The sequence below is a fragment of the Osmerus eperlanus genome, chromosome 2 (genome assembly GCF_963692335.1).
Source record: "Osmerus eperlanus chromosome 2, fOsmEpe2.1, whole genome shotgun sequence".
Lineage (NCBI taxonomy): Eukaryota > Metazoa > Chordata > Actinopteri > Osmeriformes > Osmeridae > Osmerus > Osmerus eperlanus.
In genome coordinates this window covers 431167-456166 of record NC_085019.1, presented here as the reverse complement: position 1 = coordinate 456166, position 25000 = coordinate 431167, and the positions used below count along the sequence as shown (strand labels likewise).

Below are 25000 nucleotides of genomic sequence, written 5' to 3'. Positions count from 1 at the left end.
CCCCAAAACTATGGAACAAATTACCCATAAATATTAGGGAAGCAAACACTCTAGACATTTTTAAAAGACAGCTTAAAACCTACCTTTTTACCGAAGCATTTAAGTAATTTTATCTCAAAAGGGTTTTCCTACTTTTATTAGTTATATTATTGTAGAATCTTGGTAGAGGTAAATTTGGGTCATTATTTGACTTGCTATTTTTACTTTGTCTAGGTCAGAGTTGGCGAACTCTGATAGCGCACAAGAACTCTGGTCGCGTGAAGTATTTAAACAAATATGTAAAACAATCTGTATTCTTGATCTGAGGCAAAGGATCCGTTAACAGAGAATACGGCCCATACTCTTGACCTGGGGAAAGGATCTGTTAACAGTGTATGGTTTTATATATACAGACCAGGGGTGAACCAAATGTATATGTTACTTTTAAGATGCATGTTTAAAGTTGTTTTCTCTCTTGAACAGAGATCTTATTGGGATTTTTATTTTTGTTTGAATTGTTTATCACTTGTATTATTGTTTTTATTGATTTTATGTAAAGCACCTTGAGCTACAATTCTTGTATGAAATGTGCTATATAAATAAATTCTTACTTACTTACTTACTTACTTACACTCCAGTAACACATAGCACAGACCTACACTCCAGTAACACATAGCACAGACCTACACTCCAGTAACACATAGCACAGACCTACACTCCAGTAACACATAGCACAGACCTACACTCCAGTAACACATAGCACAGACCTACACTCCAGTAACACATAGCACAGACCTACACTCCAGTAACACATAGCACAGACCTACACTCCAGTAACACATAGCACAGACCTACACTCCAGTAACACATAGCACAGACCTACACTCCAGTAACACATAGCACAGACCTGCACTCCAGTACTGCATATAGAACAGAACTAGAGTCTAGCAGAGTGTCTTCATGTCACTGATGGCTGTAATGTAACAGCCCTGCTTCCAGCTCACTAAAGGAACATTATGAATATTTCCCCTAACTAGGCCAAGCTGAAAGAGAGGTGCTGAGAGGGGGGCAGACAGAAAGCAAGAGGGAGAAATATTGAGAGGAGAGAGAGAGACATTCCAGAGCATCCTAAACAATGGAGAATTGCAATGAAAACATCTCTCTCCATCTTTCTCTCCCCTCTCTCTCCCCTCTCTCTCTCCCTCTCTCTCTCCCCTCTCTCTCTCCCTCTCTCTCCCTCTCTCTCTCCCTCTCTCTCTCCCCTCTCTCTCTCCCTCCCTCTCCCCTCTCTATCTCCCTCTCTCTCTCCCTCTCTCTCCCCTCTCTCTTTCTGTTTCTCCCTTTCCCCTCTCTCTCTCCCCCCTCTCTCTCCCTCCTCTCCCCTCTCTCTCTCCCTCTTTCTCCCCTCTCTCCCTCTCCCCTCTCTCTCTCTTTCTGTCTCTCCCTCTCCCCTCGCTCTCCCCCCTCTCTCTCCCCCTTCTCCCCTCTCTCTCTCTCTCTCTCTCTTCTGTTCTGATACTGCAGTGGAGTTCTCTCGCTCTCTTTGAAGTACAGTTCTGTCGCGCATGCACACACACACACGGAAGCACAAAGCACAAACACACCGTCGTCACAAAACTGAATGGGTCTTTTCAGAGGTGAGTGTTTAATGGTCGTGTTAAAGCTGTGTTCAGGATATTCTGCAGTTCATTCCAGGGAAGAGGGGATGGGGGTTAAGTTTGTTGCTATGCAACCAGACTGTTCTATTTGAGCGCATAACTATGTGCTCTGTGCTGAGCCCTACAGTAGCACACACACATACATCCACACATTCATACACACACACACACACATCAGATGTGTCAAAGCATTGGACATTCCATAGCCCTCAATCTCTTTTTCCTTCTTTCCTTTCCGTGTCTGCAACTCTCTAAGGCTCCAACTCCCTCTCTCCTTCCCTTCTCTCTCCATCACTCGCTCTGTAGGAACAACACCTTTAATCCTGATTTTATCTTTCTTAATGTCCTTATGTCAACTCTCACCTCCCTGAATTACACCTGTCCTGCACCTTCCTCCTTCCTGCACCTCCATCTCTCCTCCATCTCTGTACGCAACATCTCTCCATCTCTATCCTCTATGTGTCCTCCATCTCTCTTACGTTCCCTCCATGCTCCATGCTCCCTGTTTACTCCATCTCTCCTCCATCTTTGTCCATCACACTCCCTCTCTTCTCCATCACCTCTTCTCTCACCCTTACAGCAGACTATCAGAGCAGCTGTAGTCTTTACAAAAACTGCAATATAGATCCTACCGCCTGGACACAGACGCACACACACACACATACATACACACAAACATATACACACACATATACATACACACACACATACATACACACATACACACAAACATATACACAAACATATACACACACATACATACACACAAACATATACACACACATACATACACACAAACATATACACAAACATATACACACACACATACATACACACATACAAACATACTTCTCCATAGACTCCTGCAGCTCCTTGTCTCTCTGCAGATGGACTTGCTCTGTCTTCTCTGTGCAGAGGATGAACCTCCAGCTGATGCTCCTCATTAGGAACTTTGTATTAGCTTCCATCCCACAAGCTCTCTTTTACACTCTCTCTCTCCCTAGTCTCTATCCCTAGTCTCTCTAGTCTCTCTCTTGTCTCTCTCTAGTCTCTCTCTCGTCTCTCTCTCGTCTCTCTCTCTGGTCTCTCTCTAGTCTCTCTCTCGTCTCTCTCTCTGGTCTCTCTCTAGTCTCTCTAGTCTTTCTAGTCTCTCTCTTTTCTCTCTCTCTGGTCTCTCTCTAGTCTCTCTCTCGTCTCTCTCTCTGGTCTCTCTCTAGTCTCTCTAGTCTCTCTAGTCTCTCTCTCTAGTCTCTCTCTCGTCTCTCTCTCTGGTCTCTCTCTAGTCTCTCTAGTCTGTCTAGTCTCTCTCTAGTCTCTCTCTCTAGTCTCTCTAGTCTCTCTCTAGTCTCCCTAGTCTCTCTCCCTAGTCTCTCTAGTCTCTCTCTTGTCTCTCTCTGGTCTCTCTCTAGTCTGTCTAGTCTCTCTCTCGTCTCTCTCTCTAGTCTCTCTCTTGTCTCTCTCTCTAGTCTCTCTCTAGTCTCTCTAGTCTCTCTCTAGTCGCTCTCTAGTCTCTCTAGTCTCTCTCTCGTCTCTCTCTCTAGTCTCTCTAGTCTCTCTCTAGTCTCTCTCTAGTCTCTCTCTCTAGTCTCTCTCTAGTCTCTCTCTAGTCTCTCTCTAGTCTCTCTCTAGTCTCTCTCTAGTCTCTCTGTAGTCTCTCTGTAGTCTTTCTCTAGTCTCTCTAGTCTCTCTCTAGTCTCTCTCTAGTCTGTCTAGTCTCTCTCTCGTCTCTCTCTCTAGTCTCTCTCTAGTCTCTGTAGTCTCTCTGTAGTCTCTCTCTAGTCTCTCTAGTCTCTCTAGTCTCTCTCTAGTCTCTCTAGTCTATCTCTAGTCTCTCTCTAGTCTCTCTCTCAGTCTCTCAGCTTCTCAGTTTCTGTCTCTCTGTTCAGGAAACATTCTGGGGATGGTCTCTGTCTCCATCCTTCACTCTCCCTCTTTCCTTGTCACTCCATCATTCTCTTAATTATTGATTTGTTTAAAAACCCACGTAGCTTCCCTCAGCTGTGCATATGTGTGTGAGATCACAGACCCATATTTGTTCATCAGTCCGTTGCCAGGCGAGTTGCCAGGCGTGTTGCTAACTGCCAGGCGTGCTAGCTGCAGAGACCACGTTATCCAGACAGCTGCCCTCTCCATGTCACAGCACTCCCGCTAATGGAGGAGCCAAAATAATTAACTTTGATCACACACACACAGTAATATGCTTTCGTAACAAATGACATTTTCTCGTATAAGTCAGGGAGACAGTATTCAGTGGGACTTGTACCTGACCTTCATTCTTTAATTAATTTACCCCGTTCCCCCCCGCCCACTTATTACACACACACATACACACACACGCACACACACACACACACACACGCACACACACATCATATTGACCCAAGTCATTTATCTATTGAGGTTTTAAAGAGATGTGATTGATTTTCAGAGTATGAGCAATGGATATAGAAGGTTCAGCAATCATGTATTCAAACCCACAACCTCTCTCTCTACTTCTCTCTCTCTCTCATATTCATATTCATACCACCCCTGTGTCTCCATCACTGTGTCTCCATCACTGTTTCCTGCAAGAGGATTTCTCAACATCAAATGCCTTCCTCTGTTCAGAAGAACAGAATAATATATTTTACTATATTAAACTACTTTATTTAGTTTATTTTTTAATCCCAGAATATACCAGAATATATTTTTTCAATGGAATCCTGCTATCCAACACAACTACACAGCCAGCCAGCACACAACACTGATCAACAGGGCCAATTAAAAAAAAACATCCATCACTCACTCAGGGTTTCCATTTAACCGGCTGAAAAGGCTGCTCCAGTCAAGTACTTTCTTTTGGCCATGTACAGTAACATGTAAAAGCTGATTGTGCTTTTCCATATATAGTCAGCCTGGATGCATATAGCCTACAACCTCACACTCTCCTGTCAGCAGGAGAAATAGCTTTATTATCTGATGTAACATCAAAGTTGTACTGCCTTGTTTCAGGAGGTGTATCAAGAGTGAACACATCACCAGCAGGTATCGACTGCACTGGATCTCTACTGTCTGCATCTCTTACACTGTCTACCTCTCTCTGTGGGAGTGTACATACCTGGACTCCTTTCGCTGAGATGGTCAGGCTGCCTATAGAGAGGCTGCATTCTTCTCCTCAGACCAACCATCTCTCGCTCTCTCTGTCTCTCTCTCTGTGTGTCTCTCTCTCTCAGTCTCTCTCTCTAATCCCCTCGTTCTCTCCACAACAACTCTCTTTCTCTCCTTGTTTTCGTGAACCTGTAGTTTAGAAGTCAATGAAAGAGAGAAAGAGCAGAGAGTAATGCAGTGATGTGAGGGAGAGAAAAGACAAAAAGTGAAAGAGAGAGAAAGCAGTCTGTTGTTGCCAGCAGCATCAGTAGTTTAGAAGTGCTGTGTAAGTACAGCATCAATAAACAAGCCAAAACAATTAACAGTCAAAAATCCTCCTTCTCCCCCTCCCCTTACACACAGGACCCCAGCTCTTCCAGGGCAGGAGGGTTAACGGGGGATGGGAGCAGCCCGCTGCTGGGGTCTGTGCTGGGGTTTGTGCTGGGGTCTGTGCTGGGGTCTGTGCTGGGGTCTGTGCTGTGTGCTCAGGTGATGTCATGAAATACAGGCAGAGGGAAACATTAGCCCCTACCACCACTCCCTGTTCATGTTGCTATGCTAGCATACTGTCTAATACAACAAGTGTGTTGGAAATACGGTTTGACGTGTTTCCAATTGAACTTTTGTCTAGCGAATAATTAGTTGGTTAATACCTGACTAGGTAGCCAGAAGGAAACTTGACGTGTTTGCTAGCCTATGGAAATGGACCGCGCCATCTTTCCAGTTCCGGCTTGTCCGGTCTTGCGCAGAACAGTGGCTCGCCTTGTTTCTAGCTCCGAGACTCGTGCACGCTTGCTAGTTTTCCCATTTAGCAAAAATCTGGAAAGATTATTCTATGAAAAAGTTAGTAGTATGAGCCAGGTTCGAAAATAGAACAAAAAATTATTGAGGGAGATAGTTTATGTTGACTGAATAAAATCGACCGGACGAGTCGGGTTCCTAATCGGAAATGCAATACCACCAACATCCACCGGGGCCATTGCCTCAAGCCGAGGGGCGTGGGTCTGGCCTAAACCATGCAACGCAATCGCGATCACGACGAACATTTTGACACCGACACTGCCTATATATGAGAGAATATGCCATGCAAAAGGCAAGCACACCCAAATATTCAAAGAACGTCTCTCTCTCTCGGCCCCATGTGACATGATCAGACAGAAAATGAACAGTCCATTCCAGCGCTCTCTCCGTATCTTTGTCTATCTTCAAAACAGACAAACACCACAGTACTTTAAATGGTTCGCCGTCCAGTGGGATTCTGACTCTAAATCAAAAGCGGTGATTTGGCATAGAGGGAGGGAGGGAGGGAGAAACAGAGGGACAGTGGGACGATGGAAAGGTCAGTGAGAGTCCAGGGGTCTGGTTTGGTCGGAGAAGGCTGACAGGTCAGATTCAAAGACCAGGGGAGACCTGCCAGGGAGGAAGGAAAAGACAAAGGGGATGAGGTTATGTCTACTATTCAATATTTGCAGAACGCACTAAATAGAGTAGAGATTAGAAATGTAATATCAGACTGTCTTTTTTCGCATCCATTTCTTAGCTCATGGCCACCCCCTACTGGAAAAACAATTATCAAAAGTTTTAATGCCCGTGAAGTTTGGTCCTTACAACGACTCGTAGGTAATGCGTCCTGGCAACGGGCAAGAGCATTAGAGACGCTAGCTAGCAAGCTAGCGCAATAATTAGCCTGTTAGCTCTATATGAGGAGAACAGTAAGTCGAAATCGGATTAAACTACTTCTTCAATCGCAATACCTTTTGGTGTGAAGGATATACTGTGACGCGGAGATGGCTATAAATAACCCATCGGTGTTTCTACTTATGATCAACGGACAAATTGAAGGAGCGAATGTGAGTGGCGCTTGCGAGTCAGTGTTTGTCCTGTAGCTGTACCAGTATAGCAGCATAGACATGGTACTATCTAACTGAATGTCTTGGTTAGCCAGCTAGCTAAGACATTACAACATTTAAACACAATGTAGCTAAATTACTTGCGTTGACTTGATCACCAGTTAGCTAGACAGGGTAACGTCATCTTGTCTGTGGTTTGTCTATAAGTTTCCAGAGTATGACGACCTGTATTGCAAATACTGCTTCGTCTACGGACACGACTGGGCTCCCACGTCGGTGAGTACCTGCAGCAGACCACGAAGACTGTCAATATCATATGTGGAGGCAGGATCAGCGCTCTCTCTCCCTCGCCAACCTCTCAAACTCCTTCTCTCTCTGTAGGGCTTAGAAGAGGGCATTTCTCAGATCACCTCTAAAGGGAGAGAATCTCCTCATAGGCTGGTGTGGAACTTCCCTTTGGAGATTACCTTCAAGAGCACCAACCCCTTTGGCTGTGAGGAACACACACATACTCAATCTCCTTCTCTCATGTTTCTTTCCTCTGAACGCATGTTGAAGATGTTCAGTTTGTGTGTGCTTGTGCTCCAGGGCCTCAGGTGGTGGTGAGCGTGTATGGACCTGATGTGTTTGGTAATGACGTGGTGAGAGGTTATGGAGCCATGCACATCCCGTTCACACCAGGACAGTCAGTATCACCTCCTCCTCATCTGTCCCCCCCTCTGTTCCCCCCCCCCCCCCCCTCAGCCTCTAACTCATCTCTCCCATCTCTCTCAGACACACAAGAACCATCCCCATGTTTGTTCCTGAGTCTACATCCAGGCTACAGAAATTCACTAGGTAAGCTAGCTGACTGTTCCTGGTCTCTGACTGTGTTCCTGTGTCTGTGTTCCTGGTGTCTGTCTGTGTTCCTGGTGTCTGACTGTGTTCCTGTGTCTGACTGTTCCTGTGTCTGTGTTCCTGGTGTCTGACTGTGTTCCTGGTGTCTGACTGTGTTCCTGTGTCTGACTGTGTTCCTGTGTCTGACTGTGTTCATGGTGTCTGACTGTGTTCATGGTGTCTGACTGTGTTCCTGTGTCTGACTGTGTTCCTGTGTCTGACTGTGTTCACCAGCTGGCTGCTGGGAAGACGTCCCGAGTACACAGATCCTAAGGTGGTGGCGCAGGGGGAAGGACGAGAAGGTGTGTAGGATGTGTGCGCTTGTGTTTGCGAGTTTGTGTAAGGGATTATCTGTGTGTGTTGAAACTGCTACTCAGTGTTAACAGGTTTTACTGAGTGGTGTAACTGATCTCTCTCTCTCAGTGACGAGGGTTCGCTCACAGGGTGTCGTCACGCTGTCTTTCAACATCATCACCAAAGACATGAAGAGACTGGGCTATGACACGACACCCACAGACGGCGTGCACATGCACACGGCTTCAGCAACACAGGCAGCAGGACAGCAGCTGTACAGCCTGTAATGTACAAGACACACACAACCCACTGCGAAGGATGGCGACTGGAGTAGTCCTTCACACACAACCATGGACACACTCCAAGAGTGACTCACTAACACTTCAATAAGGGACTATGGATATGTGTGGAGACCCAGTCAGACGAGGTTTGCTGTATGAAAGCAGGTGTGCTAGTGGATCAGGCTGATCCTGAGGAGAACTCTAGCTGACTATCCACGGTGTGCTTGCTACAGGGGAGTTTTGTATTTTTGTATATTTATAATACATTATAATACATTTATAATACTGTAATTCATGAAAGGGTTTCCTGTGATGTCCTTGGTGAGTGGTACTGGAGACCACTGTGCACCAGAAATGCTCACACTTGAGGTCCACAGCTGAAGTCAGACTTTTTATTTTTATGTTTTGCAGCTAGTTCGTTGTGTGACTTGCTGCAGTTTTAGAGGGTGTTAAAATACCACACTGTGACTCTCCTACTAAAAACCAGTACACAGAATAAGGTACAGAACATTATGTTACAATAGTACAAATGATAAATTATATTATACAGTTATAATGCCAAAGAGTTGAGCACATATCCATAAAAAAGCAGCCTGCTCCTGGGGTTATGGTAAATATACAGACAGACTGGACCATGAACGTGATACAGACTTGTTTATGCTCAAGTCCACAATGTTAGTCCTCCATGATAAAACCCTAACAATGCACTGACAGAGGAGCTACTTAGCACACACTGAGATATATTCCAGAAGACTCTTCGGCAAAACTAAACATTTGCACAACCACAAGCGTTTAGTCATTTCTTTTTTTCTTAAATCAAATTATTTTTTAATGTTTGCATATTTAAATGTTGCTTAACGGTGTGTGGTCTGTGAGGAGCATCACCTGGTCCTGCGCCTGAGAGAAGAGGGATGTCTGCTGGAGGCTGGCTGCTTGGCCGTAGCACCACAGCTGACCAGGAGAGGGCGCTAGCTCACCCAGAGAAAACCATGGGAACCCTTCACACAGTGATTTCTGAACAGGGAAGTAAAATAAGAAAAAAACAGGTTCCTATGGCAGGGATTGATGGAGAGTTTCTACATGTTAGGGTAATAAGAATAACAATGTTTACAAAGAATAAAATAACTAATTAGAAATCACAGACTTCCTGTGACTTTGGTAACAACTGGAGAAAAAGGCTTGTGCTTATAGAGTAGTACTATATAACCACAGAGGAAGAGACATACACAGGGTGATGGAGAGAGAGCTTTTGAGAAGAGTGATACATGACTTAGCTAGTATACAGCCCTGAAACAGGAAGGCTTGACTATGGACTCTACATCTAGGAGGAAAATAAAACATAACTAATAAACAAAAAGTAAAGACAATAAGACATGCTAGCACTGCTGTACTGTTGCTTAGAGTCAACTCATCCAACCACCATCCCTGGGTGTGTACCTGTGTGCACACACCTGTCTTTAGGATTAGGATTAGGGGGGGGGTGTTTGATGGTTAATGAACTTGCAGGCAGATTAGCCAACGTGATGTGAATCCACTTGGGCCCCAGATCTGTTCCACTATGCTGAGGACTGATCACACCTCCTAAACACACACTCAAGATCTCACAACCAGCAACTGCATCGCCGTGGAAACATGCACACACTGCCTGAATGTTCCTCCACCCTCTAGGAAATACTGCTCTACGGAGATAAAGAAAGGTGGGGCAGAGAGAGAGAGGAAGAGAGAGCGGGAGGGAGAGAGAGGCCTATAGTACCAGTAGATATCAGCTCAAGGTCTCCTCTACTGGGCTAGCTCTGGCAGGTTTGTTAAAGAACACTTGAAGGCTACAAACAGCTAGACACACACACACACACACACAGGCAGAGAGATAGACACCGACAGACATCAAGACAAATATGAGCAGATATTACTGAAGGATACATGATCATGGTTATTCAAACAACAGTAAGATTCAAACCTGATGTGAAGTCATCAGCATGGCCTACATGAACACCTCTGCTCTGAGCAGGAGGAAGCTCCTCTGTGGTGCTCGTCCTGGCCTCATCCTGCCCTTTGACCCCATAGAAAACCCTCCCCCACAGTCCCTGGCCTGTATAGCCTGGAGGGCAGGAACATGTATGATCGGGGAGTGGCAGTTCCCACAATGCCTCTGTGCTCCCCTCAGTCACAGCTTTCCAGGAAGCAGGCAGGCAGAGGATGGGACATGCACCCCAGTCCCCCCAACACACCCAGATGGCAGGTCTTCCTCACAGTGATGTCAAGTTTACAGTTCTTGTGGTTGTTGACCTCTGGGGGGGGGGGGGGGGTCAAAGTTCATGTGGAGGGTCAGAGCGTGTCAAACCTAGGCAGTGACCTCAGAGAGTTGGGAGCAGTACCGGGGGTCACGGCCTTGCTCTCTCTCCGGCTAAGGACCAGCGGTGAGCCAACAGTCACAGAAAGAAACGCATGTGCAAAATCCCTGCTTAGTAACACACACACAGTCAGCTGTAACACACACACCTAACTGTAACCTCGTCCACACAGTCCTAAACACACACAGTCTAAACTGAAGCCCACTGGAATACACACAGTGTATAAGCACCGACACACACTGGCATACATACATACACACACACAGCTGGTCGGGGTTATAAAAGGTTAGCTTAGAGTAAATACATAACCTGCTCCCAGACAGACTAGCATTAGTAGATGAGTGAGCTCTGCAGCTCTCATGCTCCCTGGGGATGGGGGGGGTCTGGGTGGAGGAGAGAGACAGAGAGAAAGGAGAGGAGGTGGAGGAGAGACAGTTCTCTCTCTGCTCATATAAAAACTGTAAACACCACTGCTAGTCCATCAAGTCTCCGGAGAGTGACACTGTATGAGGGCGCAGGTGACTGGGCAGCTTGTAGGGCAGAGACAGGAGGGGAGGGGGGGTGCAGAGGGCTCGTGTCACCCTCCCCCACCTCACAGCAGGAAGGGGTTGGTGGTTCCGGGCGGCTGGGCTCCCTGGGGGCCCAGGCTGCTGCTCATGAGGGGCTGGGGCATGGACATGGAGGCAGGGAGGGCCCCTGGCACCCCCACACCTAGCATCATGCGGCCCCCCACAGGCACCATGCTGATGGGCTGGGGGGGCAGGGAGGACAGGGCCAGGGGCTCCGCCATGCTTCCAAAGCCCAGGGGCATGGGGCTGACGCGCAGCTGGTTGAGGGTGGGAGGGACTGGCTGGCTGAGCTGGAAGGGATTGGCCTGGGCAGCCGGCGCGGGGGCGGAGCCTGTGGAGAGGAGGCGGGGTTAGACAGAGTGGAGGGTCACGGTCGTCTGGCTGTGATTTCCTACTAACCCTAACCCTGCTGTGTCTGCTACTCTGGCTGTGAGTTCCTGCTATGTCTGCTAGTCTGGCTGTGAGGTCCTGCTGTGTCTGCTAGTCTGGCTGTGAGTTCTTGCTGTGTCTGCTAGTCTGGCTGGGAGTTCCTGCTGTGTCTGCTACTCTGGCTGTGAGTTCTTGCTGTGTCTGCTAGTCTGGCTGTGAGTTCCTGCTATGTCTGCTAGTCTGGCTGTGAGTTCTTGCTGTGTCTGCTAGTCTGGCTGGGAGTTCCTGCTGTGTTTGCTAGTCTGGCTGTGAGTTCTTGCTGTGTCTGCTAGTCTGGCTGTGAGTTCCTGCTGTGTCTGCTAGTCTGGCTGTGAGTTCCTGCTGTGTCTAGTCTGGCTGTGAGTTCCTGCTATGTCTGCTAGTCTAGCTGGGAGTTCCTGCTGTGTCTGCTACTCTGGCTGTGAGTTCCTACTGTGTCTGCTACTCTGGCTGTGAGTTCCTACTGTGTCTGCTAGTCTAGCTGGGAGTTCTTGCTGTGTCTGCTAGTCTGGCTGTGAGTTCCTGCTGTGTCTAGTCTGGCTGTGAGTTCCTGCTATGTCTGCTAGTCTAGCTGGGAGTTCCTGCTGTGTCTGCTACTCTGGCTGTGAGTTCCTACTGTGTCTGCTACTCTGGCTGTGAGTTCCTGCTGTGTCTGCTAGTCTAGCTGGGAGTTCTTGCTGTGTCTGCTAGTCTGGCTGTGAGTTCCTGCCGTGTCTGCTAGTCTAGCTGGGAGTTCTTGCTGTGTCTGCTAGTCTGGCTGTGAGTTCCTGCTGTGTCTGCTAGTCTGGCTGTGAGTTCCTGCTGTGTCTGCTAGTCTAGCTGGGAGTTCCTGCTGTGTCTGCTAGTCTGGCTCAAGCTTCCAGTGTCAGGTCCACCAGACCCAGACAGAAGCAAGGCTAAACACACACCGTGTTCATTCGGGTTTAGGGCATGCAGCGCCAAGTGTGATAGAAGGGGCCAGGCTGTGATATGTGTGTGTGTACCTGCGGAGGCTAGGAAGGGGTTGACGGTGGGGGCTGGCTGGGGGGGCTTGCAGATCAGGGAGTCCAGGTTGACCAGGGCGGCATTGGGCCCCAGGAAGGACTCAGGGGTCTTGCGTGTGGCGTTGCTGCTGGGCAGGGGGTCAAACAGGTCCATACTGAGGCTGCCCCCTCCTCCTCCACTCTGGGAGGGCAGGGATGACACACCTCCACCATCACCTGGACCAACACACACACACGGTCAAAACACTCACACTAGCTGACACAGGTGGAGAGGGAAGGTGGAGAGGGCAGGTGGAGAGGGCAGGTGGAGAGAGAAGGTGGAGAGAGAAGGTGGAGAGAGAAGGTGGAGAGGGCAGGTGGAGAGGGAAGGTGGAGAGGGAAGGTGGAGAGGGCAGGTGGAGAGGGCAGGTGGAGAGGGCAGGTGGAGAGAGAAGGTGGAGAGGGCAGGTGGAGAGGGAAGGTGGAGAGGGCAGGTGGAGAGGGCAGGTGGAGAGGGCAGGTGGAGAGAGAAGGTGGAGAGAGAAGGTGGAGAGAGAAGGTGGAGAGGGCAGGTGGAGAGGGCAGGTGGAGAGAGAAGGTGGAGAGGGCAGGTGGAGAGGGCAGGTGGAGAGGGCAGGTGGAGAGGGAAGGTGGAGAGGGAAGGTGGAGAGAGAAGGTGGAGAGGGAAGGTGGAGAGAGAAGGTGGCGAGGGCAGGTGGAGAGGGCAGGTGGAGAGGGCAGGTGGAGAGGGCAGGTGGAGAGAGAAGGTGGAGAGGGCAGGTGGAGAGGGAAGGTGGAGAGAGAAGGTGGAGAGGGCAGGTGGAGAGGGCAGGTGGAGAGGGCAGGTGGAGAGGGCAGGTGGAGAGAGAAGGTGGAGAGGGCAGGTGGAGAGGGCAGGTGGAGAGGGCAGGTGGAGAGGGCAGGTGGAGAGGGCAGGTGGAGAGGGAAGGTGGAGAGGGAAGGTGGAGAGGGAAGGTGGAGAGGGCAGGTGGAGAGGGCAGGTGGAGAGGGAAGGTGGAGAGGGCAGGTGGAGAGGGAAGGTGGAGAGGGCAGGTGGAGAGGGCAGGTGGAGAGGGCAGGTGGAGCAGGGTTACCAGATGAGCACAGGTGAGTGACAGTGAGGACAGGTGAGTGACAGTGAGGACAGGTGAGTGACAGTGAGGACAGGTGAGTGACAGTGAGGACAGGTGAGTGACAGTGAGGACAGGTGAGTGACAGTGAGGACAGGTGAGTGACAGTGAGGACAGGTGAGTGACAGTGAGGACACAGGATCTGGCTGTCCTCTGTAGACGTACCGTTAGACACACCAAACAGGTCGAAGCTACCTGTGAACATCACACACACACACACACCTGTGGGTTAGAGTCTGCTTACATTTATGAGAGAATATTGTGTGAGTGTTACGATATGCGTTTATGATGCGTGTGTGTGTACCTGTCCCTGTATTGGAGTTCCAGGGGTCAGGGCCGGATGCAGAGCTGCTTCCCCAGGGATCGCTGCTCTTCATGGGGGGAGCAGAGGAGGAGGAGGGGGGTCCCCAGGGGTCCACTGGTGCTGCAGGCTTGGGAGCTGCACCTGTGAGGAGGGGGAGGGTAGGGACAGGTGAGTGCAGTCCAGAGTCACACACTTACACTCAGTTAACACACCTTATACCATGGTCTGGGTGAATACTCGATTCAGTTAACACACCGTACAAGACACAGCATTGTTTTTCTCTCCTTCAGCCATCCTCTAGAATTTCCTCCCTCCCCCCCTCCCCTCCACCCCTCCCTCCACCCCTCCTCAGTGTAGTTATGTGAGGGAGCAGGTACAGCAGCATTCCTCCTAAGAGGCCCAGTGCTGAGAGCTGCAGGAGACACAAACACAGCAAGTCACGCACCCCAGTTCCTGCACTCTATTACACACTCTGTGTGTGTGTGTGTGTGTGTGTGTGTACCGTAGGAGTGCCATGGGTCTGGAGCAGCTGCCCCCGCCCCCCAGGGCTCTGGCCTGGGCTCTCCCTCTGGAACATCCATCAGGTCCATGAGAGAAGACTGAGGCTGGACACCCAGCAGGGGGCAAGAGGGGGGGGGGGGGGGGCAGGGGGGCAGAGCAGGGGGGCAGGGGGGGGGGGGCAGGGGGGGGAGAGACATGGAGACAGGGAACAGATGGAGAGAGGAATGCAGAGAGGGAAGGTTAGTATCCAGCCAGACAGGTCTGTGACAATGTTACACAAGTTTCCTGAACTGCACTTTCATCTGGAACATGAGCAGAGCACCTGGCCCCGACCCTAACCTGCTCCACTTCATCAACCACATCATGATCAGAATGAGGTGTGCAGGAGGGGATCTCTCCAGGAGCAGGACTGAGCAGGCGTGGTCTAGCCTCGTGGTCTAGCCTCGAGGTCTAGCCTCGAGGTCCAGCCTCGAGGTCCAGCCTCGAGGTCCAGCCTCGTGGTCTAGCCTCGAGGTCTAGCCTCGTGGTCTAGCCTCGAGGTCTAGCCTCGAGGTCTAGCCTCGTGGTCTAGCCTCGAGGTCCAGCCTCGAGGTCCAGCCTCGTGGTCTAGCCTCGAGGTCTAGCCTCGTGGTCTAGCCTCGAGGTCTATCCTCGTGGTCTAGCCTCGTGGTCTAGCCTCGAGCTAGCTCCCAGCTCTCCCTGTTGACACTGTGAGCAGCATCATCCTGGTGCATAAGGCCTGGGGCACACTGGGCAGCTTGCTACAGCACATGTTAATGACCTCCTTCATCACACACCAAAAACCTTAGAAAAAACACGACTACTTGTCTTGTTTTATTCCCATGACATCATAGGAGGACATAATTAGAACAGAACAATTTGTGCACAAACACACATAGTGCGTTAGCCAAGAACAGCAGAGTGGGGGATCGTGAGAGCTGTGGTGTGTGTGGTGTGGGGCGGGGCCCGGGGGCGGGGCCCGGGGGCGGGGCCCAGGGGCGGGGCCCGGGGGCGGGGCCCAGGGGCGGGGCCCGGGGGCGGGGCCCGGGCCACCCTAATGATGGGAAACTGGCCTGACAGACAGATGGGAAGCAGAGGGAAAATATCAGTCCCATTATGACTGAGTCAGTTTCCTCTGTGTGTGTGTACCTCCTTCTTCTTCTTGGCCAGTTTGGCAGAGCCAGGTTCAGTCGAAGGTCCTTTCTTACTCTCCTCCAGAGCCATCTGTAGTCTCAGATCATCCCCCCGACGGATACGCTCCTCCTAGAGAGAGAGAGAGAGGGGGGGGGGAGAGAATGTATTCTTTGTTTTACATCCTTTCACTAAATATATGATGGGACAGGAGTGTGTGTGTGTGTGTGTGAGTGTGTGTGTGTGTGAGTGTGTGTGTGAGTGTGTGTGTGTGTACCTGTTCTGCAGCCTCTCTGCTCATGGCCAGGGCCAGCTGCAGCTGCAGCTCCTCCTCCCCACTGGTCTGGGGCCGAGCCTGTTCCAGCTCCGAGCCCGCCGCGGGAGACGTGGCTGGAACACACACACACACACCACATCACACACACACCCCACATCACACACACCACATCACACACACCATCTCTCTGTGTCTGTGTGTTCGACTGGGAGAGTGTATGTCCATTGAACAAGAGGCGTTGGCGGTGAAAAATTGGTTTGTAAGACATGTACTGACTGACAAGAAAGGACAATCACCATGGTGTGTGTTTCATCATGATTTCCTGGAAACTGATAGTGTGTTGAAAATGGAAAATGTGACAGTGTTGGTTTCCATAGAAACCAAGGCGGGGGAGGAGATGATAGAGCATGATGACATCACAAGTCTGTTTCTGCCCTGCCCTCCTTTCTTCTGCTTTATGTTTCTCAATGCTCTCTGTCTCTCTCTGTCTCTCTCTGTCTCTCTCTGTCTCTCTCTGTGTCTCTCTGTGTCTCTCTGTGTCTCTCTCTGTGTCTCTCTCTGTGTCTCTCTCTGTCTCTTAATGCACATCTTAAAATAAAGAACTAGTCGAGACATGCTCACACACAGATATCTGGAGACAGGCAGGGAACACACACACACACATAGGAGCCAACCAAAGAACAGAAACCCCAGACCCTTGCAGTAGCTGAGCCGTCCTTCAGTAAGCAGACAGAGCTGATGACATGAGGAGCAGGGGTATGAGGTCAGAGGATGACTACAGGGTATGAGGTCAGAGGATGACTACAGGGTATGAGGTCAGAGGATGACTACATACAAAACAACCCTCAACCACAAGAATCCCAAACTCACAGCTGTTGTTGTCAGGGGAGACCTGACAAACTGCCCCAGACCAGCCCTCCTGGTGCTCTTTATGCCCCAGGTGCCCTGCCCCCAGGTTCCCTGCCCCCAGGTGCCCTGCCCCCAGGTGCCCTGCACCAGGTGCCCTGCCCCCAGGTGCCCAGCCCTGTCATCTCCGTACTCCTCCTTTCATCCCTCATTTCTCTTCCTTTTGGAACAAAGCTAGCGAGCTACACCACAAACACACCACACAGGCCATTTCAGCCCCACTTCCCCCTAGAAGGAAACAACCACTGGTGACTTCCATCCTGGAGGCCGACCCCCAGGGTGAACCTGATGTAGCTCCTCCTCCCCAGGGTGATGTAGTCCCTCCTCCCCAGGGTGTAGCCCCTCCTCCCCAGGGTGATGTAGTCCCTCCTCCCCAGGGTGATGTAGCCCCTCCTCCCCAGGGTGATGTAGCCCCTCCTCCCCAGGGTGATGTAGCCCCTCCTCCCCAGGGTGATGTAGTCCCTCCTCCCCAGGGTGATGTAGCCCCTCCTCCCCAGGGTGATGTAGCCCCTCCTCCCCAGGGTGATGTAGCCCCTCCTCCCCAGGGTGATGTAGCCCCTCCTCCCCAGGGTGATGTAGCCCCTCCTCCCCAGGGTGATGTAGCCCCTCCTCCCCAGGGTGATGTAGCCCCTCCTCCCCAGGGTGATGTAGCCCCTCCTCCCCAGGGTGATGTAGCCCCTCCTCCCCAGGGTGATGTAGCCCCTCCTCCCCAGGGTGATGTAGTCCCTCCTCCCCAGGGTGATGTAGCCCCTCCTCCCCAGGGGTTTGAACCACTAAGTAGCGTTGGTCAGGGACTGACACCACTACAGGAAGATGGTGTGAAGCTGATTTTGATCTCATGGCTGCCACAGCCATGGGTTTTGGCACTGGTTGGTTAACATTTGAGGAAATGACAGACAAACACTCCCTGAATAGCTCTAGTCAGTCACTCAGCTGTTGGTTCATTCACACCCAGAGCGAACAATACCAGGAAGTTTCCACTGAAATCCTAAATATTCCCTTCAGAAACACCCTGAGGACCAAAGAGCTTGGATTCAGTCACCTGAAGATTAAGGATTGGGTGGAGGAGAGGAAATATCTGTCCCTCAAATCCTTCTCTCTGCCTCTCTCTCTGTCAAAGAGGAGTGCACAATTGAAACTTGAATACAGCTTTCCTCTGTCACTGTCCCTGTCTCTCTCATCTGTTACTGTCCATGTCTCTCTCATCTGTCCTGTCCCTGTCTCTCTCATCTGTCCTGTCCCTGTCTCTCTCATCTGTCCTGTCCCTGTCTCTCTCATCTGTCCTGTCCCTGTCTCTCTCATCTGTCCTGTCCCTGTCTCTCTCATCTGTCCTGTCCCTGTCTCTCTCATCTGTCACTGTCCCTGTCTCTCTCATCTGTTACTGTCCCCGTCTCTCTCTCTCTCGTATCTGTCCTGTCTCTCGTATCTGTCCTGTCCCTGTCTCTCTCATCTGTTACTGTCCCTGTCTCTCTCTCTCGTATCTGTCCTGTACACCACCTCACTTGGACCAATCATCACCTCCCATGGCTTCTCCTACCACTGCTATGCTGACGACACGCAGCTGTACCTGTCGTTCCCCCCGACAGATCCGGGGATCTCAGCTAGGATTGAGGCCTGCCTCACAGACATCTCCGCCTGGATGACCGAGCACCACCTCCAGCTGAACCTCGCCAAAACAGAACTTCTCATCATCCCGGCTAAACCCTCCATCTCCCACGATCTCTCAATCACCCTGGGATCTGCGACGGTGACCCCTTCATCCTCTGCCAGGAACCTTGGGGTTACCATGGACGACGAGCTCTCCCTCACGGCCCACATTGCTGTGGTCTCCCGGTCGTGTAGATTCACCCTCTACAACATCCGGAAGATCAGGAGATACCTGTCTGAGCACTCCACCCAGCTGCTAGTCCAAGCACTTGTCCTCTCCAAGTTGGACTATTGCAACTCGCTGCTCGCTGGTCTCCCAGCATGTGCAACCCGCCCTCTTCAGAGGATTCAGAACGCAGCGGCCCGCCTGGTCTACAATCTACCCAGACGCTCCCATGTTACCCCGCTCCTCATCTCTCTCCACTGGCTACCTATCACGGCCCGTATCAGATTCAAGACCCTGGTATTGACCTTCCGAGCAGTGAACGGGACTGCACCCGTCTACATCAAGTCTCTCCTGCAGCCCTACACCCCCACCCGTCACCTACGGTCTTCTTCAGACAACCGCCTGGTGGTCCCACCGCTCAAGACCGCCCGGTCCCAACACAAGCTCTTCTCCTGTCTGGCCCCCCAGTGGTGGAATCAACTCCCCACTTCCATCAGAGACACTGACTGTCTCTCCACCTTCAAGAAAAGGCTCAAGACGCACTTGTTCCGGGAGTACAACAGTACTTAGGAATGGTTCGCTTGACCCGATGTTAGTTTCCTCAAGGATCACAATGACTCTTGCTTAGAGACTTGTTGCTCTTGTGGTTAGTGGTAACTGACTTAAATTTTTGTACTCGCTGTGATATATTGTTTTATTATTGTTGCTTGCTTTTTTTCCACAGGTACACTTGCACTTATAGCAGTTCATGTTGTTTAATTGTAACTTGTTTAACTACATGCTCTTATGGTTCTTCCCTTTGGCACTTATTTTGGTTGTTCACAATGTGTGCTTCATGTTTTGGCTACTCGCAATGTTTTGTGGCTATCTCGTTGTTATGATCAGTGACCTATGCACTTTGTAAAGCTCTCTCTTGGAAGTCGCTTTGGATAAAAGCGTCTGCTAAATGAATAAATGTAAATGTAAATGTCTCTGCTGGAGGGAGGATCATGTTGCTCTCAGGAGACCAGAAACAGATTATTCTGTCATGTGGAAGAGGGGGTGAACTCTACATCCTCCTCGGCTGTGTGTCACAGCCTGTGCATGCCTCCAAAGCTCAGGAATGTGCCCCTACTGCACAGCCCGGAGCCAGGGGGAGGGGCTTGTACAGCCCGGAGCCAGGGGGAGGGGCTTGTACAGCCCGGAGCCAGGGGGAGGGGCTTGTACAGCCCGGAGCCAGGGGGAGGGGCTTGTACAGCCCGGAGCCAGGGGGAGGGGCTTGTACAGCCCGGAGCCAGGGGGAGGGGCTTGTACAGCCCGGAGCCAGGGGGAGGGGCTTGTACAGCCCGGAGCCAGGGGGAGGGGCTTGTACAGCCCGGAGCCAGGGGGAGGGGCTTGTACAGCCCGGAGCCAGGGGGAGGGGCTACAATCAAGTTCTAGGCCAAAGTTACACAAACTAGGGCAGAAGCATGAACAGAAGTCTGATGTGTGTGTGTGTGTGTGTGTAGTCCTGACTCCACAAAGTGTACTTACAGCCGTGGTAGGAAGCAGGCGAGCCCTCTGACTTGCCGTACTCCTCAGAGTAGGAGGTGGAGAGGTTGGGCTGGGACGAGCCCCTGCCGAAGCCCATCTGGGCAGCTGCACCCGGGGTGGACACCTGGGCCATGCGCTCCTTGGTCTTCAACGCCTGGGACCTGGCACACACACACACCAAGTCAGTCTATCAGTCCACGCTCTTTTCCGACACACACAGTATCATTAACACTGGGAGGACCTAACCCCAACCTTCTCACACAACACAAAAGTTTGGTCATAGCCCCCCCCCCCCCCATCCCATAATAATCTCCTGGGGTGTGCGTGGCAGCCCCTCCTGACCTCTCTCCTTTGAGCCTGTCTTCATCCTTGAGGAGCACCACCAGCTGCTTGCTCTTCTCCCGGACGTTGATGCCCTGGTCCTTCCCGTCCCGGTCCACGTACTGGAAGTCCTTCAGTGTCTGGATGGCGAAGATGTTCTCCTTGCACTGCAGCGCCACGCGCTCTGAGCCCGTCTTCATCAGGTAGTCCAGCAGGGTCAGGGCCTTGTACACGTGCCTCCAGTTCTTGCCGTGGTCGTTGAGGCGTTTCCAGATCATGCTCATGATCTCAGAGAAGGCCACCACGTTGTACGTCAGGTCGGCGATCTCCGACATCAGCGAGGACGAGGGGCCCCATGAGTCGTTGGAGGTCGCCTCGCGCACCTTCTTCTCGGCGTCAGAGTAGTTGTTGACCATGTTCTTCATCTGACGCCGGATGGTGGAGCTCGGCATGGCGGCAATGGTGATGGTTGACGCGCACTGGACAGAAACGCTCTCTCACAAAGGAGAGTTTGGCTCACACACTCTCAAGAGGGAAGTGTGTGTGTGTGTGTGTGTGGATAGAATGTTCTGTTTTGTGTGTGTGTGTGTGTGTTAGGAAGCCTCTCCAGCCCAGTGATGTGTTCCTGAGTCCTCTAGAACTGTGTCTGTTAAAACCATCTCCACACGCCAGGAGCCGGCAGCACACACAACCACGCCATCACCTAGAAACACGAGAGAGAGATAGAGAAGGAGAGAGAGAGAGAGAGAGAGAGAGAGAGAAGGGATGAGTCAGTTCCGTGGCAGAGGAACACAACACAATGACAGTAAATAAAAGCGTAGCCTACATAGAGGTAGGAAGAAGAGGCAACGTTTCCACTATTACAGCAGCCAGGGTTAGGGTTAGGGACACTTCAAAACAATCCACCATCTGAGGAACTGGGCTGCTGTTTCTCTGTGAGGTTTCTGTCTGTTACCAGCAGTGACTGCGGGAAGAGAGGATGCCTGTCATCTCTGATTAAAAGCTGTGATGAAGCAAGTCTGTCTGCCACTTCAGCATTCTGACTTCCTGTAGCTCCACGTGTGAGCAGCTCTCCTCTGTACCATCTAACACACACACACAGCTGGGGAATCTACTAACCACTCACCCCAGAGCCTCCACATGCCTTTCACAGGGCCATGGCCTGGGTAGTGAGTGTGCAGTATGCATCAGGGGGCTGCTGGGGGAGAGAGGCAGGGGGAGTGAGACTGGAGCAGTGCTGGGAGGAGAGCTGTGGCAGTAACATGCAACCTGGCTGGGTTACCTGAAACCCAGCCAGCATGCACACACATGCCCTCCTGCTGAGCTCTTCTTAAGGGGGTGGTTGGGTGTGTTTGGGTGTAAATATCCTGTAAAATGTTTACGGTAAAGCACCACTACTTTCATAAAGTTTTTAACCCTTGTGTTATCTTCGGGTCATTCTGACCCATCAGTCATTGTGACCCAACGTCGTATTGCGACAACTTTACCACATACAAAAACAAAGTGAAGCATTTTCTTTTAACCGTCGGGCTGTCTCAGACCCCAAACATCGCGAAGGTTAAAGAAAATGCTTTTTATTTGTTTTTGTATTGGGTAAAGTTGTCGCAACACAACGATGGTTCGTTGTGAACCTTTGAGTCATGTAGTAGTGTGTATGTGTGTGTGTGTGTGTGTGTGCGTGTGTAGGCTGGGCTTCCTGCTCGGTGATGCTGAGGAGTGGCAGCTGAAGGGAATGGGGGTGAGGAGAAGGCAGGGGTGACGGGGGGTGTAGGGGGAGGTGGGGGGTAACAAAACAACTTGGCACATCCCGTAAATTCACTTAAAGGCTCTGAAATGTGACTCTAACTCCTCCCCCCTCTCCTCCCCCCTGCATCAGTGTGAATCCGCTCCAGCCTAATGACACATCTGCTGCTATAATCACCTATTCACACAGTAGACAAGAGGAAGAGAGAAACGCCTGTCTCCCCCCCGGAACAACCCCTTCCCCCTCCCTCCCTCCCCAGCCAAGGAAGCCTGCACACAGGCAGGGTCTGTGTAGTGTGCCTGTGTGAGTTACTAGGCCTCCTCCACAACTCTGGCTCCTATCTGAGCACCGGCCGTTTCTCCTCCAGACCAGCCATCTACAGGGCAGATCACACATTCACTGAAGACGGGAGGCCATACTGATTTCATTGACTTAGGCTACACCCGCAAGACGACACCTGCTATTACGTTCAGATTTTGCAGTTTTTTTTGTTGTTTTTTTACAGTTATAACCCAGGCTCTGTTAGATATCTGGGGGGTACTGTTGTATGTCAATAGATTAATAACCTTGGATTTGTTCCTTGTCCACAATCGCTAAAGATGCCCAGAACATTGCTCGTCAACTCATTTCCTTCTAATGTCTGGCTCAGCAAATTCTGAAGCCAACCACATAGTTTTAACTACCATGCAGCGTTTAGACAAACTAACCTATCTAGCTAACTACCAGTTGTGGTAATTGTATGCGACCAAAAAGTTTCATTGAACAGCTACTCGCTAACAACAGCAAATCAAATGTTCAATCATGTTGCCCCGACATTTAACAATCTTACCGAAACTGAGGACATCGCGCTGTTTTGAACTTGCTAGCTACTGTTTGTGTGCTTCATAGCTAGCTAGCGCTATGTCTTTATCTGGCATCGGCCAATTCAATTGGCAATTGATAATTATCTTGCCAGCGTTTTTGAAAACGATACAAAAATGCGAACAACATTTCAGAACTTGTGGGTCCACCAATGCACAGTTAACCAGCTAACTTTAGCTAGTACCGTTAGCTTGTTATCTACTAGCTAGCAAGTTGCTAGAATGAACTCAGCAAATGGTCCTTGATATCTAGTCTGCGCTCTCAGAAGTCAAACCTGCTGTAGTAAACGTTAATCAAACTGACAAATACCAAATTACACTTTGCCTAGACAGTTAAAATTCAGTTCAGGCAAATAGTTAGCTCAAGTGACACCAGAACACACAAAATGAGCCGTTCCTTACAATGGTTAGACTAGCTAGCTGGCTAACAAAGCTATGTAGCTAACGTTGCTAGGGACTGTACTTGGTGGAGATGTCGCCAAAGAAGCATCGCAAGGAGTTTGGACTCCCCTCTAGGCAAAACAATGAGCGACTTACCATTCTTCTGAACTTGTTCGAGGTACAACTGGAATTCCGGGGATTTAAACCCATACGTTAAGGAAATAAATCACGTAAAACGCCAAGGATATTTCGAGAAACGACTTTTTTTTGTTGGATGAGGCTTGTTGCGCCTTCGCGTATTGTTGCTATGGTTAGCAAGCCAGCTAGCCTAGCACAAGCTTACACGTCTGCGCTTCCACTGGTCCCTGTGAGCCCCACTCAGCCCACAACATGGCGGGCAGAGCCTTCGCTCAGGGAGGGGGGCAGCGCAGGCGGGGAAGGGTGTGACCAAAGCAGTCTAACTCGCCTAGACAAAAACCTCTGTCCTTCCCTTCTGAAGAATTTATTCACATGTTGAGCAATGGTGAGGGAACTTTTTTGATTTACCACAAAGAGATCATTGGAGTTATGCAGTCTTGTATTTCTACGTGGTGTTATGTATTTCCATTGAAGAGAAACGAACGGTCAAGTGGTGTTCATCATCAGGTTTCTGTGGATTCCTGCAAACTTTCCCATACAGTTTTTACAACTTCTTACCCTATCTGTCATCTGCCTTGTTTTTTTCGGCTGTAAAAGAAACACTGGAAACTGGTTAAACAGGGAACAACTTCAGAAACAGGTCCTTTACACTTCATGTTGCCTTAATGATAAATCATCGCCAGTGACAAGGCGTACTGTTGAGCTATGGAACACTTAATTAACAATAAAGAATAGTATGGCAAAGGAAACAATTAACACATTTTGGATATGCACACTCACAGGACTTAGTAGGCTTAGTGTGGCTGTTTGATATGTTATTTGAGTGAGACAGTGTGTGTATGTGTGACAGTGTGTGTATGTGTGACAGTGTGTATGTGTGACAGTGTGTATGTGTGACAGTGTGTATGTGAGACAGTGTGTATGTGTGACAGTGTGTGTATGTGTCAGCCCCAACCATTGCTTGCAGAACAGCATTCCACCAGTCAGGGGTTCAGAGCCCTGTGTCTGTGCCAGTGATAAATATAGAGTGTGGGAGGGTTTCAGACATCATCCACACAACCAGCCACTACCGACCTACGTGTTCCTAAGCCTGGCTCATCCACCCCCCACACCTGTCCTCATCCCTACAGCGCAGGGGAGACACAAACACAGGAACCTAACCTGCACTGGTGACTCAGACACACAGTGAATCTGTAGAATAGACTTTGACTTGTTCATTTAGAAAATTAGTTTTAGTTTGGTTGGGTGACAAATTTTGTCTCAATCCCTCCTTTTCTTCCTCTCCTCGTGCCACCTGCTCCTCCCTTTAATAAACCTGTCAGCCCAAATGATCTGCTTCCGTCTTCATATAACATTGAAATAAGATAATTTATAATCATACAGTAATAATAATAATACAAATAAAATAATACTATTGTTAATAAAAAGCTTTCTTCAGGAAACCCTTATACTACATTGTCAGGTACTATTTCAAACTTGCAACACAGAGGAGCATAGTACAAAACATGCAAAACAATACAATTATAGATGTTAATATCATAGAAATACGGACTAAGTAAGATGAAAACTTGTAGAGCTGAAGCGCAGACATAATAAGCATGTCCAGTATGTAAAATAAATAAATCAGT

The 25000-nt window shown here is 50.0% G+C and overlaps 2 protein-coding genes and 1 pseudogene across 2 annotated transcripts; 2 read left to right on the top strand and 1 right to left on the bottom strand.

The window, feature by feature from the left end:
- The first annotated feature begins 6373 nt into the window (after window positions 1-6373).
- Window positions 6374-9168, top strand: b9d1 (B9 protein domain 1). Its single transcript, XM_062485299.1, has 7 exons — window positions 6374-6613; window positions 6821-6889; window positions 6995-7106; window positions 7202-7298; window positions 7388-7450; window positions 7724-7791; window positions 7913-9168. Exons 1-7 carry the CDS (start codon window positions 6551-6553, stop codon window positions 8068-8070), a joined length of 630 nt encoding a protein of 209 aa, XP_062341283.1. The 5' UTR covers window positions 6374-6550; the 3' UTR covers window positions 8071-9168.
- Window positions 8443-23648, bottom strand: epn2 (epsin 2). Its single transcript, XM_062485125.1, has 10 exons — window positions 23391-23648; window positions 20271-20952; window positions 19929-20089; window positions 15698-15810; window positions 15439-15552; window positions 14291-14393; window positions 13789-13929; window positions 13650-13679; window positions 12376-12591; window positions 8443-11315 (listed from the first exon to the last, which is right to left on the bottom strand). Exons 2-10 carry the CDS (start codon window positions 20699-20701, stop codon window positions 11008-11010), a joined length of 1617 nt encoding a protein of 538 aa, XP_062341109.1. The 5' UTR covers window positions 20702-20952; window positions 23391-23648; the 3' UTR covers window positions 8443-11007.
- LOC134034006 (GRB2-related adapter protein-like) overlaps window positions 23326-25000 on the top strand; it is a 10690-nt pseudogene continuing 9015 nt past the window's right edge.